This window comes from Salarias fasciatus, chromosome 15 (genome assembly GCF_902148845.1).
Source record: "Salarias fasciatus chromosome 15, fSalaFa1.1, whole genome shotgun sequence".
NCBI lineage: Eukaryota > Metazoa > Chordata > Actinopteri > Blenniiformes > Blenniidae > Salarias > Salarias fasciatus.
In genome coordinates, this window is record NC_043759.1 from 10,658,746 (window position 1) to 10,674,466 (window position 15,721).

Consider the following 15,721-nt stretch of genomic DNA (forward strand, 5'->3'; position numbering starts at 1 on the left):
GAGAGCCAACGGACTGCAGAGAAAGAGGGGCCGAAAGAGAAAGCGAGAGAGGCTGCTCTCTCAAACATGACTGGCCTAATAAACATGTACCCCCTCCAGGGTGAATAGCACCACTGCTGCATGTTGTGCTCTTTTACAGCTGCGTCGCTGCACCGTAAATACCTGGAGTTGTTGAATCCTGAAGTCAGAATTCATCACTTTAGAGATGGCGAAGAGTTAAACAATGTGCAGCGAGGAGTGTGAATCAACACAAGTCGTCTGGATCCTGAAAAGCAAAACGTCGGTGATCGATCTCCCTCTTATTTCTCTCTGCAGTGTAAGACCTTGGAGCTGAAGCTGGAGGAGGAGCGGGTCTTCACCGAGTACGAGCAGGTGCCCAAGAAGCGGGCCGACTGCGTCCTCACTACGGCGACGCTGCCCGAGAACACGGAGCGCAACCGCTTCCGTGACGTCGTCCCGTACGAGGAGAATCGGGTGGAGCTGGTGCCCAACAAGGAGAACAACACGGGCTACATCAACGCCTCGCATATCAAGGTTCGTGGAGGGAAACGTCTCAGTCCCGATTCCTCCCGTTATTTTAGCGAAACGTTCTCCAGCCTGGATCTTCTTGTTGAAATACTTTTCCTTTCCCCTTCTCTAGTAGTATTTACACAACTAGTGGAGGAGCAGTGGTATAGCTTAGTTGTACGTTGAGAGGTTTGAGGTTTGAAACCTGTTGCATCAGTAGATAAGAAAACTTGTGTATATGTCAGATTTGTACATTTGCATGTACCGTGACAAGCTAAACATTCTGTAATATAACTGTTTTGTTGGAGTGATCTTCATCTTATGTTGTGTAGAAGGTGCTTCATGAAACATCCTGTGTTTCAGATTGGACTCAATAAGCTGTTTGAAGTAATATGAGAAAAAAAAACCACACACACACACAAATCATGAAAATCAGATTTATTCTCAAATTATTCCGCAGATTACATTTCCAGACTCCAGTTCATCTGAGTAACAGTTTGAAACTGTTAACACCCACATCACATAAGCTAAACTGAAAGAGCGGGTGTAAAGTGGATGCGTTGGGTTTTCCTCTGCTCTTTGTTGTGGTGGTTTCTATGCAGGGGAAAACGGCTGGAAGAAGAGGATGAAAGGCCGCTATTGAAGGCTGTTTGGGCCTTTAAGCTCCCGGAGCTCGTGGAATTCCCAAAGAATGTTGTCCAAACTCCAAACCCTCTTAAGCAACCTGAGTTGCTCTCACTGGCTCTCTGTTCATGCCTTAGTTGCAAACGGTGTGTGTGTGTGTGTGGGTGTGTGTGTACGTATGAGTTTCCACTTTGCCTGTGTGCCTAATTGCGGCCCGGTGTGTGTGAGTGTGTGTGATCAGCAGAGCGGCACTGAACCGCCGCGTATCGCGGCGTAACCCTCTTACATTCCCTGTCATTTAAGGTAGCTGCCGCAGAACAAAAGGCCTTGTTTATTCTTCATCCGTCTCCTAATGCAGCGTTTACAGTCACGAGGCGGCCGGGGAATCAGCTGAGACGCGCTCGTTATGTAATGTCTCTGAAGTTTTTCGAGCTGGGAGCGAGCGGAAGGTGGAAAAGGGGAAAACTGAAGAAAGCAGGAGCGGAGCAGATCGTGAACGAGGGGAAACTAGACTCTAAAAACCAGGTGTTTCTGCTGCCCTCGAGTGGCAGATGTAGATATTGCAGGCACCTACACAGGAGACGACCTAGAAAATAATAATGTGCAGTTTGTGTTGTTTTCATTGTCATCATCGGCGTTGTTGGTGAAGAAATGTGTTTGTTTGCACATCTGCTGGCTGACTGTGCACAGCAGCCTCTGTAATCTGCTCTAATGGATTTATTATGGCTGTTTGTTTTCCCAGGTTATGATCAGAGGGGAGGAGTGGCACTACATCGCCACCCAGGGCCCGCTAGCCAACACCTGTGCTGACTTCTGGCAGATGGTGTGGGAGCAGGGGGTCAGCGTCATCGCCATGGTTACAGCCGAGGAGGTACACACACACACACACACACACATGGATGTGTGTTTCTCTGTGGCCAACAGTTGGTTTTGTGAGAAATGTGTGTGTATGTGTGTGTGTGTGTGTTACTTTTATTCCCCCATCGATCATTTCTTCTCATCCCTTCGTCCAGGAGGGTGGAAGGTCCAAGAGCCACCGCTACTGGCCCAAGCTGGGCTCCAAGCACAACTCGGCCACTCACGGCAAGTTCAAGGTGACCACCAAGTTCCGCACGGACTCGGGCTGCTACGCCACCACGGGGTTAAAGGTCAAACACCTGCTGTCTGGCCAGGAGAGGACGGTGTGGCACCTGCAGTACACGGACTGGCCCGAGCAGGGCTGTCCGGAATACGTGCTGGGATTTCTATGTAAGTGAGATTTCTTTTAATGAAGAATTTAGTTCTTTTTTGTATGCAGAATAGGTATTATTTTTATCTCAGCACGTCAACCAGTCAGTGACTGCAGTGTCAGTACCTCACCTTGTCTTCCCTGTAGCCTACCTGGAGGAGATCCAGTCAGTGAGGAGGCACACAAACTCCATGCTGGACACTTCAAAAAGCTTAAACCCACCTGTGGTGGTGCACTGTAGTGCCGGAGTGGGCCGAACCGGAGTGGTAATCCTGACTGAGCTCATGATCAGCTGCCTGGAGCACAATGAGGTGCGTGGGAAGTTTTGCAGGTTTCAAATGAACACTGAAGGTGTCAATGGGCTGTTTTAGAAAACATAGATATCATCCACATCATTACATCCAGTGTAAAATGTACATAAATCAGTAAACTAAGTTACTGTTTCTGCTTCTCCCATGAAATACTACATTATTTTCTTTCCTCCCTCTTCCCTTCAGCCCGTGGAGGTTCCCACCATGCTGTCGGAGCTGCGGCAGCAGAGGATGCTCATGGTGCAGACCATCTCTCAGTACCAGTTTGTCTACCAGGTCCTCATCCAGTTCCTGAAGAACTCCCGTCTCATTTGAACCCGGCCTCCTGACCTCTGACCCGACCCGACGTGGCACGACAGCTAACAGCGGTACTTTGAAATGAGTCGCGTTTACTGTGTGAGAGTTTATATTCGAGCAAATTCTAGGGATTTTCTTTTCACAAAATCACCTCAAGGGAGGAACGGATTTGTGTAGGCCTGTACAAAAGTCTTTTTTTTTTTAAATCAGTGTATTAACACATTACTCCCATTTAGTTTTGGACGTGGTCCTTGCGTTTGGCCTCACCTGCAGCTGTGAGTGTGTGTCTTCGTGGCGGATGTTCTCAAGATTTGCTGAGACGTTTCACTCACATTTTCAGTTTTTAAACTATTTCCTGCCTGCTACATTTGTCTTTTATATCTAGCTATAATTAGAAGTGGCATTATGCTGCATGAACAGTAGGTGGCAGCAGTATTATTACTATACTCCATACTCTGAAAGAGTTTGCCAAACAAAAGTATTCTTTGAATTACTGTTCTAAAATGTTCCATTATTTTTCAAAAGAGTATTGAATAATACAGCAAGTATTTACTTCAACAGTATAACAAATGTTTTTTTTTTTTTTCATTTAATTTATTTCTTCAAAGACTGTGGTCACCTTTGCCGTTGGCAAGCATGTCAATTTCCTGATCTTGTCTTAATTTTTTACTTTTTTTCTAGGAAGCTTTCCTCAGATTTTTACTATTTTTCTTCTAAAAAATGTCTCAGTTTAGACATTACTGTTAAAGTCCCAATTTCAGAAACACACTGAAAACTGTAAACATAAATCTGATCACAAATGTACTGGAATTTATCATTTCAAAAGTCTAAAACTGGTCCGAACTGCAGTTAAGTTGGTAAAGAACATGGGACAGAGCCGGTTCACAGTAAATACTGTATCATTGTGCCTTATTGAAACCGCCTTCACTTTGTTCTCTCGAGATTTTGGTTGAATTTGATTTTTTTATTTTTTTTGTACCTCCAAAGATGAAATCTTTAAATCAGTATTTACTTTTATTCTTAAGGGAAAACCATCACTATTTCAGATCTGTAATCTAGCTCTCAGGTGAGGATTCAACAGGAGGAAGCTGATTCTGTGGTTTATTTCTGAAGGATAGAAGCAACAGAGTTTTACATTTATTTTATTTTTTTGATCCAGTCTGATCCAGATCCATTAGCCTGCCGCGACGCCACGTTCCTGGATCCTGTTACTTTCATTTATACATTTCTACTTTTCTGAATCAAAATGTCAAAACAACATAAACGTGTACATAAAAGTCATGTGAAAAAACATGGCTACAAGTTTTATATATTTTCTTTTCTTGACTTGGTACCTTTAAAATACCGCAATATAATAAACTATGCATGCTTTTTTTTTTTTATATATTCCAGTGTATATATTCTCAGATAACTATAAGCTTTGTGCTTTCCTTACATATAAGTGTTTTTTTTGCACTTATTTCCTCTCTGACAGTATTTTCTCACACAGCATTCCACTGTTTGTGTATATTTAATTTTTCCCTGTTTTCTTTTCTTTTCTTTTTTTTTGGCAAAAACACCCAAAACACCTTTCAAAGAATGTGTACATATTTTTTGTAAATGCATTTCAGTGCATCCAGTCTTTTGTTTTCTCTCCCCTGACATGTATGAAGCTGTTGTACTTGCTTATTATGCAATAAAGCCTTATTTTCTTTAACACTGCGGCCCCAAGATAATCGATTTGCAAGTTTAGCAACGCACAGAAGTGAGAAGGTTTCTCTGGAAATCCTAATTAGCGTATAGCAGTAACAAAAGGCGGCGCTCGGCCCGCCCATTGTGGCGCCCGCCGCAGCTTTAAACAGGCCCCTTGTGGAGAGGCAGCTGTCCCGTTTGCCTGACAGGAATCTTACTTGCATAGACGCCCTGCACAAACATTTGTAAACAACTCGACTCTGATGGATTACACAGGCCAGCTGACACGTCAAACACTTCCCCAAATCACAAACAAAATGATTCATCTGGTAATGAGCCTCCTGAGTGGCTTGTAAGTTAAGATGATCATAAAAGAATTGGTTAAAAAAAAAATTAAAAAAGCCATTCCTCGTTCTTCACACGGGTGTAAAAAAAAGTTACTTTTACAAACCTTGGCACAAAAACATGAATTCTTTCCATCTTTACTTAAAAAAATAAATAAATTAAGGAAAAGAAGGTGCCCTTAGTGCTATAAACTTCTTAAAGTGTACGCAGTCCATCGGCGCTTTTCCTCTTGCTTCATTTTTGTGTGATTTCCTTTCGCAGCTCTTTCAGGTAGAGGTGATCCTTCCCGTGAGCCACTTCCATTATAGCCATCGCCTACGTGCACACAAATAAAAGTACTTCAAAACATTTCAGGGCACTAAAAAAAATGTGTTCCAAAAACTTCAGCAAAGAGTGTGGTCTGAGCTTAGCATGCACTCATGCTATATATAGACTTGGGTGCGACGGGGTCGTGTAAAAGCTCAGTAAATCATGATAACCTTTTTGAGAGCCCTGACACCGGCCGAGTGCTTCTCCAGGCTCATGTACAGCCTGCCCAGCTTCAGGTACATGGAGGACACGTTCAAGGAGTAGGGCGGATACAGCTGGCTGTGGCGGGCAGAGATCACACGCATTTAATAAGACGACCTCAGAAACTGCGTGTTTATATCACGTTTCTCGGTACCTGTAGGGTTTGATGATCCTCTCGCCATAGCTGACGGCGCCCTCAGCGTCCTGCAGGTACAGACACACCCCCATGGCCTGGTACATCATGTGGAGCATGAAGACATTGGAATCTGCGAACACACTTCCCATCTGCTCCAGGCTCTGTTCGCACATCTCCAGCAGCTCGCTGGGAGGTGGCGAAGAGTTAAGGCTGCTCCGATGCCAGATAGAGTTTAAATAACACACTCGTCTGTGATAGCTTAAAACGAGGCTGAACTGGGCGTCGCAGAAGACGGGAGGATATTTTTGATGTGTTTGCAGGCTCGGAACTCTCTGATCGTCTTCCTGGCGTAGCGCGTCATGTTGCTGATATCGTCCGGCTCAATGGGGTCGCTCCGCTTGCGGACTTTTAACTTGGCCTTATCCTACAGATAGGAGAGAGGTGAGAGGAGCGTTTATTCCACAGGGCTCAGATTATTTTTAAATACTGGATTTTCTTTTTGCTCAAACTGGACTCCAAACTTATTGGAGTTTCCTTGCCACAGTATATAACTTGATTGGTACAGTATTTGTCAAACCCCAACAAAAAAAAAAATAGATCATTTGAATTCTGTCTTTCTTCAAACGATTTCATATTTATTATATTATTACTCACTTTCGACTTGGATTTACACTCCTGGCAATTGCAGGTGAAGAAATAAGACTCTCTCAGCCTGTGGTTGCGGTCGTCTGTTGGATAAAGGAGGTCTATGTAACTGATGAGCACCTAGAAGAAGAAATCACACAAAGAAAGTCATATTAAAGCAAAACTATCTGTTTAGAATTGATCTCCAAGGCATTTCTGCAATGATCAAGTGATCTCCTGTGTCCTTTCTCTGAAACCAACACACTGCTTTATGTTTAGCCAGCGTTGACGCGGCACAATGGTGTTATTTCCTCCTCGTGCCTTCGTGCTGCGTTCCTCACCTTTCAGTCACACAAAGCCAGTGTCCACTTTCATCCACTCAAGGCATTTCTATTTTTGCCTCATTCAGACCTGCAGCGATGTTTATCTCACTCATAGAGCTGGACGTTCTGCCTTGAGGATCATTCAAAATACATGAAACAACAGCAAAATGAATGAGGTAAATTTCCACATATTTTAATGTATGTTTGAATGTATTTCAGCTGTTCGCTTCTGAATTTGGCTCAATTTTACCACCGATGCCCTTCTTGACACAACCAGGGCAGCTGGTCGTGAAGGACGTCTGCAGGGGAATTCAGTTAGGAGCTCCCGCCTCTAACCTCCAGCCCAACACCACCCACTGCTCCATATATCTCTGAACGCTCCATACCTTACGTTCTTTGTCAGGCTGAAGATGATTTTCTTAATTTTTCACCATTGTATTAGACTGATCACGTCATAAGCATAATGTGATTACTACAGGTTTCATAATCTGTCCTAGCTTAGCAGGCACAGGTCTCTCCTACAGACATGCTTTAAATAAAATTAAAAGAAAAAAGAAAAAGAAAAAAGTGAACAAGATCCAACCCCCTCTAATGGCAGCTGTCTCTTTTCCTCACTTCATCTCCAGGTTTCATGTCCTGCACGGCTCGAACCTCGGCCGAAGTCCCATTATACGTGACTATGACGCTGGGGAGACAGCTGTGGTTTATTAGTGCCACACTGTGGGGAGCGAGAGACACCGAGAGAAAGAGGGAGAGAGAGAGAGAGCGAGAGAGAGAGAGAGAGAGAGATCAGCATGAGAATCTTACTCTCTACTCTCCCTTTCTCAAAGCAATAAGATGGAGAGCGGTGACGCTCGTTGCTGCTCATAACACTGACAAAACATGCTTATTTGATTGCATTGGCAGCATTTGTCATTCAAAGGGCGGTCTTGAAATACGTCGGTGACCTTGTGATTACCTGAGTGGCGGGCTGGGAATAGCTCAACAAAAGAGCTGAGAGGGCAAATTCATTTCCACGCTGCCACTTGTAAAACTCGATAGCCCTGGCATGGCAGGCAGCTGGTTTTTACCACTAAATGACTGGCTGGACAAGAAATACGACAGGTCTTTTTTTTTTTCCGAAAACTGTTGCATGCATGTTGCTCTGATCAACAAATGCTGCTAATTGCATAACGTGTTTGTCCCTGGATTTCACTTTGTGCTCATATATGTGCATGTGTGAATCTCCTCCTTACTCTGGGTAGACTGCAGTGCCCATGTGGGACAGTTCGTCATCTTCTATTGTGAAACCATTACAGGCGACCTGTTGAATTAAGCACATGTGAGAGTAAGACCAACAAAGATGTGTGTGTGTGTGTGAATGTGTGTGTGTGTGCTTGAAATACCTGTGAGAGGAGAGTTTGCAGGTCTTTGTGCTCAGGCAAATCCAAATGCTTGGAGTAAAAGCGATGCAGTGCAGCAATATCTGCCTCTCTGTTTTGTTTTTGCTCATTATCTTCATCCTCCACATCTGTAACAGGAAAATGGAAGCACAGAGGGATTTGATTCCATTATTCACATGGTTCTTTTTCTAAATAGCCACCAGAACAACAGCTACAGTTACTCACGCGACTGAATGTCTCCTATGAGCAGGATCTTCTCAGAGGCACAGCTTTCTTTCTGCGTTTTCTGCAGAAAACAGACACGATCAAATGCTCACACACAGAGAAACATTGCGTGTAACAAAACGCTCTACAAAGCCATGATGTTTCACTTCCTGTCTGACCTTCTTGGCGAGGATCCGGGCCACCAGGCGGGTCATCTCCGACGGACACCAGTTCTCTCCAAACGCCGTCATTGCTGAACACTCCAGTTTGTGCATGGCCCAGTCCGCTTTCTACACACACATACATCAGAATGTAAATATGTATTTCCCTCTCTTCAGTCTATTGGCAGTTTATTTCCCACTACAACAGAAGGCCGAGCAGTTGGCGAGTCTGAAAGGGCGCCACCAGCTGAAGCATTAGGCGGCATGGAGGAGTGTCCACACCGTGTTAATCTGAGGATACACTCGCCTCTTTACTGCTCGGAGATGCAAATTAGTCGCTTCTCTGACTCCTTAGTGAAGGCATTTGAGGTTATGAAGAGCTTATTAACCAAGATCTAGAATTGCATGAATGTAGTGATGCTTCATATAAGACTGATGAGTCATTAGAGTACAAAGAAATCATCAACAGAGATCGTCCCAGTAACGTTTACTTCCTCTGAGTGTTCTCTGGATGTCATACCTGACATTTCACGTTGCAGTAGAAAGCTTTCTTGCACTTCCCACATTTTGCCAAACCCTCCTTCCTGTAAAAGACACAACTTTGATTACTGAAAAAAACTTTTCTAACTATCCCTCACATATATACATATATGTATTGTGAGTGAACCGCCACGAAACCGTCTGAGCACAACAGGACTACATGTAACTGTATCTGTACTGTAAGAGTCTGCGTACATCCAGCGTCATAATGGGATGAGGAAACAGCAGTTGCTTGGAGGCCTGCTGTAATTGATAGCAACGAGGGGCTTTAAAACATTCTGTGGTATTAATAGAGCTGACCTTATGATAGAACAGCTGTCTTTCGCACTGAGCGAAACAGTAAAGTCCAACAGTATAATTCTGAGGCCCATCGTTTGTTTAATCACATTACGATCAATCAAACGGCTCAGTGGAAGTGGTAGGTGGCGGCAAGACATGACAGGTTATTAGGCTGCGTATTGAATGCTTCGTCACCTGCCTGACAAATGCCACAATAATAAATCTAATATCTTGAAGAGTTAGCACTGGCGTCTGTGAAGTTGGGCATTTACCCAAAGACATGCACTCTTATTTCAGTGTGTCACTTTGGAGTCTTCTTATCCCGCTTTGGATTTATTCCATTCATAAATTTCTCATTTGAGTCAATAGATATAAAAAGTATGCATTTAAAACATGAAAGACTCAATGTTTTCAAACAGTGTATGTTCTTTGGAGATTATAAATAGACCTCTGGGATCTCTTTAGGAGGTCAAGGTCCTGAAACTGTGAACTCAAGTTTACTTTAAACAAGTTCAAGCACAGAGTGGCCCCAGCATAAAATATCCAGGAGAGACCTCTCTGTTCCCCCACAAGTGCTTTGAAACTGCAGCTGTGAGTGATTCTATGAATGAATGGAGAAGACATGTCACAGTTCAGCAAAAACAAAAACAAAAAAATGTTAAAAGAATCTGAGTCTGCAAATATACTCAAGAATTACTCCAGACAAAATATGTAGATATCAATAATAATGTATAACACGCATTGTGGTGAATTATTGTTCATTACTAAGAGATGATACTAAACATGAAGGGTGGTCCACATGCACAACCGAAATAGAACTGGAGTGACATTTTTATGACTGATTTAGTAAAAAGAGGATCACATTTGAAGAAACTGATTTAAATCAATATTTCTGTACTTTAAGAAGCCATGGTATATAACGGAACCCAGCAGGATACTGAAGCCGGTGTCGCAGGTTTACCTGGTGAAGCAGTTCTCGCAGTAGCAGCCGCGCTCCTTCACCGACAGCACGTGCGAGAACGGCGGGCAGGACAGCAGCAGCTCCCCCACCCGGAAGGGCCGGGTGACCCGGAGGCCTCGTCCCTTTCCGGGACAGTCGAACCTCTCCAGACCCTCGATGCTGCCGGTCATGGCTGCCGCTCGGTGCGCCGGGCCGCTGACAGTGAGGAGGGGAGGAGGAGGAGGAGGAGGGGGGCGCGAGGCGCGGCGGCGAGGCAGCGCGAGGCGTTTCGTGTCTGGGCGGCAACTTCCCAATAATAGTCCAGGAACAGCAGCAGCAGAAGGAGGGCACTCAGTCTGCTTTACTGCTCTTTTCCTCCTTCACACGGAAGGTAAATCTACAAAATGCACCCAAAATTGTCTCAATTTTAAGAAACTTGTCATTTAATTCCATGTCAGTTGATAAACACGCTACGCTGCACTTTCTTCCAGCAGATGCCCAACATGTTTTAGTTCAGGGTCTCAGTTTCATCTTGAGTTGGCCAGGCTGGTATTAAAGTGGCATAATAACCTTTAATCTTGAACTTCAAAGCTTTTATTTGTTGTGACTCAGAGTATGAGCATGATAAAAATGTCTTACATTTTCACAAAACCAAACTACCATAAAATTCACTCCAGTCTCAACATCAAGCCAATTTTAATGACCCCTTCTGTTGAAGTTTCATTAAATTTGCTTTTGCATTCATCAACAAATACATAGACATGATGCTAAATTTGTACCAAAAAGAATGGAGTTCAACCTGGACTCATGTTTTGGCCTGTGCAGGTTATGTGTGTAACTATTCTTAAAGTTAATTTATGGTTCAGTTCACCACATGAATTTTACATGGTTAGTTTTGTTTCAGCTTGATTTTCAGATCTTTTCATGTTCTGGTAGATTCTTTGGTGCATATTGAAGTATAAAGCTTAAGGTCTTGACTTGGCATACAGATTTGTGAGTATTTCAAACATCTTAGCGCTGCAGCTTTTGTATATATTTGCATATATTATGCATTCATGGCTCTGTATTAAGCTCTACATATGTTTAGGTAAATAACTCCATCTAGATTCTAGATGAATAGCACACTCCAGTTGGACCATTCTGTATGTCTGTTTTTAGTGAAATAGAGAATGTCATCCATTAAGATTTTTATATGATTTATGAATATAACATAGGGTAGAATCATGAACTGAGAATAAAATTCTACATATTTTCAATAAATAAAGTAAGAAATAAAAAAATGTACGTTTATTTAGTTTCCTGTACTCAGATTCCTCTGAATAAAACTCAGAAAAACCACTTGCCGTAGAAGTTATTAGTAAATGGGTCTGTCCATTTCTACTCATTCCATGAGTTCATTACATATCACTGATTAATAAACAGCTAAATGAAAACCAAAGAGCCCAACAGACAGTTCAGGGATGACGTTATAGAGAAGTTTAAACCTGAGCTAATAAAAAATCACAAGTTATGGAAATCTTCCAGAGCACTGCTCAGACCATCATTCAAAAATGGAAAGAAGATAGCACAACTACAAACCACAGGGACACACTTAAACACACATGTGAGGCAAACAGAGCATCAGGGAGGCAGCAAAGAGGCTATTCTGGAGGAGCTGCAGGCATCTACAGCTTGGCTGGGATAATCTATTAGATGGGTATTATACAAATCTGTCTGTAATGGTTGTGTTAAGAAGAAAACCATCACGAGAAGAAAGCGGAACTAGGGAAACTGGTCAAAGTTGACTGGGAGATGAGAGAAGATGAGAAGCTGGATGATGACCTGAAATATACACACTTAAAAATGTTGGGCTAAAACAACTCAATGTGGGTAGTTTACCAAACCAGCGCTGGTTGAATATTGGACAGAACACACAACGGGTTAATTTAACCCAACAAACTATCTTAATACAATATGTTCATATAACCCAACTAAGGGTTCACATTGACTGCTTCTTTAAACTCAGCAAGTTGGGTTGCAAATATTTAATTATTACTTATTATTGTTATGATTTTTCTTTTCTTGATTAATTGTATTGTCACAACAATAATGTAACAATATAAACTTATTAAAATCAAATTTTTTTGTGATGGTTTTTTTGTGGTTCAATGCTCCTGTAAAGTAGTCTATATTTCCAATAATAATCGTAATCATAAATGTCAGGACAGGTAAGTTGTCCAGAGTGTTTAACCTTCTGTTTATGTGTTTATGTTCATTGCAGATAGAAGGACTTTTGCAATTCAACATTTCTATTGGCGTTGTTGTTCGACAGGGATGCGCCATCAGGCGAAGACAGGTAATGGAGAGCCTCACCTGTCTTCACAAGGCATCATGGAATGTACAAAACAAATCTTAAAAAAAAAAATCAATGAATTTAGATGTTTGTTTTTTTTTAAATTCCAGTCATTTCTCATAATCACAGTTGTTGTATTTGCATATTCCCGGTTCAGATAGCGAGGAGACTCACTAGTCGAGGCAGGTAGAACTGAACCTAACCTCAGATTGCACAATCCCATGCAAACAATTCTGAGCTTGTAAACCGAGAGCGTTTAGTTTGTCACAAATGCAGAACTCACTTTGTGCTCTGTGCAGCAGCCTTTTCACAGTGTCCAAAGTGTGCTGTCTTGTCTGAGGGCTATATTGAGTTTGCTGTTTATCAGCACAGTGACCTGTCATGGAGGTGTTGTGACATTTTCCATGCACAGTGTCTTAGTATTTTCTCAGCTATTCATTATTCCATGCAGAAGATTTTCACTTTTTTAAAGTGATGGGTTACCCTTTAGAGAAAAAAAATACATCAAATGGTGTGAGCAGATAGAGTCAAACCAGAGACATCCTACAGAGACTGAACTGTATACGCAGTAGTTTGTATGAACTTTGTCTTCAAGTCAACCACTTTATTAGAAAATGCTTCTATAAAGATGCTTATTTTGCAATTGCATACAATGATATTGTGATGGTCTGCCTGAAACAGTGTTCAGGGTTAATTCACAAAGTCACACAGTCCTCAGAGTGTTGCAGTCAGTGTTTATTGCACATATCCAACCAAATGTCACTGTATTCCTGCAGAACTCGGTCTGAGTAAAGGCTGTTTGCTCGTCCTGTGGTTCATGATCAGATGGACCAGTATCGACTTCCTCTCTGTTCCCATGAGGCTGAGTTCAAGTCTGATTGGAACTAAGTGTCAGCAGACGCTAGACAGATGAACAGATTTGTTTGTAAAATGGAAAGGGTCTGATGGCTCCTCTTAGTCTTTATCACAGATTAAAAGATTGAATTGATGATAATCCAATAGTCCTGAGCATGAGGGTTTGAAGATATAAATTAAAGGTCGGTGAAGGCTGTTTTAAATACTGTTTGATTCACTCTTCAAGTCATATTTAAGAGATGGCTATCTTTAGAATGTTATCAGACTTTTTCAAATATGAGACACTTTAAACACACATTGATTCAATTTCAAACTAAAACACTGCAGGAGTCTGAACTGACTACAGGTCACTCTGGTGTTGTTGCAGTTCTCCCTACTGCAGTTCAATAAGGCCATCTGGTGGTAAAGGCTGGTGCTCACTCTGTAATGTAGATTAAACCAATTTATTCACATAGCTGTGTTGTGATTAACCAATGAAGTTATCCAGTATGAATATTTTTCATTTGCAAAATTTCCACAGCGCTGATTTTACTCCCTTAATGCTCCACGGATAATGTTTCATCGGTAATCAGAAGTGTCAGGTTGTTAGAAAGGCCTCCCAGGTTCAAACCGGGTGTCCGGATTTGTCACATTGTGCCATCATGTGGGTGATTTTTGTAAGTGCATCCTTTCCGAGGCCTCCACCATGCAGAGTCAGATTTCACAAGTCACCTCAGCCACCGACGTTTTATGATAATGTCAGCTGACATTGCTGAGTGCGGCTCCTGATCCCTCTCACAGATGTGTGCAGGAACAGCTCAGGTCTGCGACTTGATCTTGAGTAATATGAAATATTTTATAATCAGTTGTGGAAACACATTACTGTGTGAGCCTGCTTCCATTCACACGTTCACACACACACACACACACACACACACACACACACACACACACACACACACAAATGCAGGCAAGCACAAAACACTGTAAAGATTTGTCCCTCATCTGTATCTGAAGGCTTTATCCAACCTTGCCCTAGTTTACCCCGATTTATTATAATTCCATTTTTCCAGTCTTTCAATCTAAAGATTTGTTCCTCCTCATTTTTTAATAATGTGCAAGCAAGGCAGACATGTCCCTGGGAGATTATGTCGTAGTCTCTGGCGTCTCGTCTTGATTACATCAGAGGAACCTGATTTGATTTGGAAGAAACCCTCTTGTTGCGGCGCGCGATCTCTTTAGACCTCCCTGTTGTGCTGATTTCTTGCTTTGTCACAGGGGGATGATCTTGATGAATATGATCTGAAAGAGAGGGAGGTAGGGAGGGATTAGGTGAAAGGATTATAATTTCCAGTGATGAGAAATAATAAGAAACAATAAATCCTAAGTAGATTTAGTTCTCAAGAAAACCCTGTTAGGCTAAATCAAAAGGTAAGAGGCAGGACAAGCGGTATTAGACCTGACCTGTTTGGTCTGAGATACATTAAATTCTCATTTTTAACTGGGAAATTGGACATTCTTGCAAATTTAATCGAACTTTACTGATATGCTATCAAGACATTGAGTAAAACCTGCATGTATGCCATATTTATTTTAATTCGGGTTGAGTTTTTATCATATTATGAACAGAAGGAAGAGATTTCCGGTCATAGATACATTTTAATATATTGTATTTTGCATGTGTGTGTGAGAAAACTGGCCAAGTGACCAGCAGGATTTCAGGCGCTCTAGTTGGTAGGTGGATAATATGTTTATTCTGGGCTGCTGGGATATTATGCTGCTTGTGTTTCTGTGGAATTCCATGGAAGACGACCAAGATGTTAACGTACATACTCCCGTACTGTAACAAAGATCCCCTGCCAGCTGAATGTTGCTCTTTACATCCATTTTACCTTGATATCTGGCAGTGTCTGTATGGATCCTGTACTTTTATCAATAAGCTTTAATTAAATTAGATCCGGAATGATCGAACTTTTGCTGTCTCTAAAATTATCTCCCTATTGTGAGACTACTTAGTCCCTTTTCAGTCTGTGATGATCAGACTCTTTGTGCTGTGACCTCAAAAGACACAGTGTGTGTGTGTGTGTGTGTAACGTATGGCCATGCTGCTGATGGATATATGTAGTACATTGGAGACCTCATAAAACAGCAGCTGCTAATGCCTCGGTGCTCCGGGGTCGTCGACAGGGGTTGTGTGTGAAATCCAGAGTGGTTAAAGACCTTTCCCACTTTTGGTCTTGTATCGTTGCCGTCGCACGTTGCCTCCTCACCTCGTATTGGTGACCTTGTCATCGCGAGCTGTTCCCATACTGCCTGTGCTAAGTAGGGGTCAACGGCGGGGCATGGCCTCGGAGCTGGACAGCGCCGCGAATCTGCATCCAGAGAAGAGAGCGGGGACGGTGTTTTAGGAGTGGACGAATGCCAAGACCCTTATGTAATTGTCCTTATATCCCCCCGAGGGGAGCCCGGGCAA

At 42.5% G+C, this 15,721-nt stretch overlaps 3 protein-coding genes across 3 annotated transcripts in view; 2 read left to right on the forward strand and 1 right to left on the reverse strand.

Moving 5' to 3' along the window:
- Positions 1–4,663, forward strand: part of LOC115402519 (tyrosine-protein phosphatase non-receptor type 14-like) — a 32,450-nt gene extending 27,787 nt beyond the window's left edge. The window contains exons 16-20 of the mRNA XM_030111084.1: positions 316–534; positions 1,874–2,002; positions 2,145–2,379; positions 2,507–2,670; positions 2,857–4,663. Coding sequence (XP_029966944.1) covers positions 316–534; positions 1,874–2,002; positions 2,145–2,379; positions 2,507–2,670; positions 2,857–2,985 — 876 coding nt within the window. The 3' untranslated portion in view covers positions 2,986–4,663. The remainder of the gene's footprint in view (positions 1–315; positions 535–1,873; positions 2,003–2,144; positions 2,380–2,506; positions 2,671–2,856) is intronic.
- The window catches only part of cmtr1 (cap methyltransferase 1), a 506,633-nt gene that overhangs the window by 231,831 nt on the left and 259,081 nt on the right, over positions 1–15,721 (forward strand). The window lies entirely within an intron of this gene.
- On the reverse strand, positions 4,351–10,273 carry LOC115402531 (N-lysine methyltransferase SMYD2-like). Its single transcript, XM_030111101.1, has 12 exons — positions 10,104–10,273; positions 8,844–8,907; positions 8,342–8,452; positions 8,184–8,244; positions 7,962–8,086; positions 7,812–7,879; positions 7,192–7,294; positions 6,284–6,394; positions 5,933–6,053; positions 5,648–5,822; positions 5,463–5,571; positions 4,351–5,298 (listed from the first exon to the last, which is right to left on the reverse strand). The coding sequence occupies exons 1-12, from the start codon at positions 10,271–10,273 to the stop codon at positions 5,218–5,220; spliced, it is 1,299 nt and encodes a 432-aa protein (XP_029966961.1). The 3' UTR covers positions 4,351–5,217.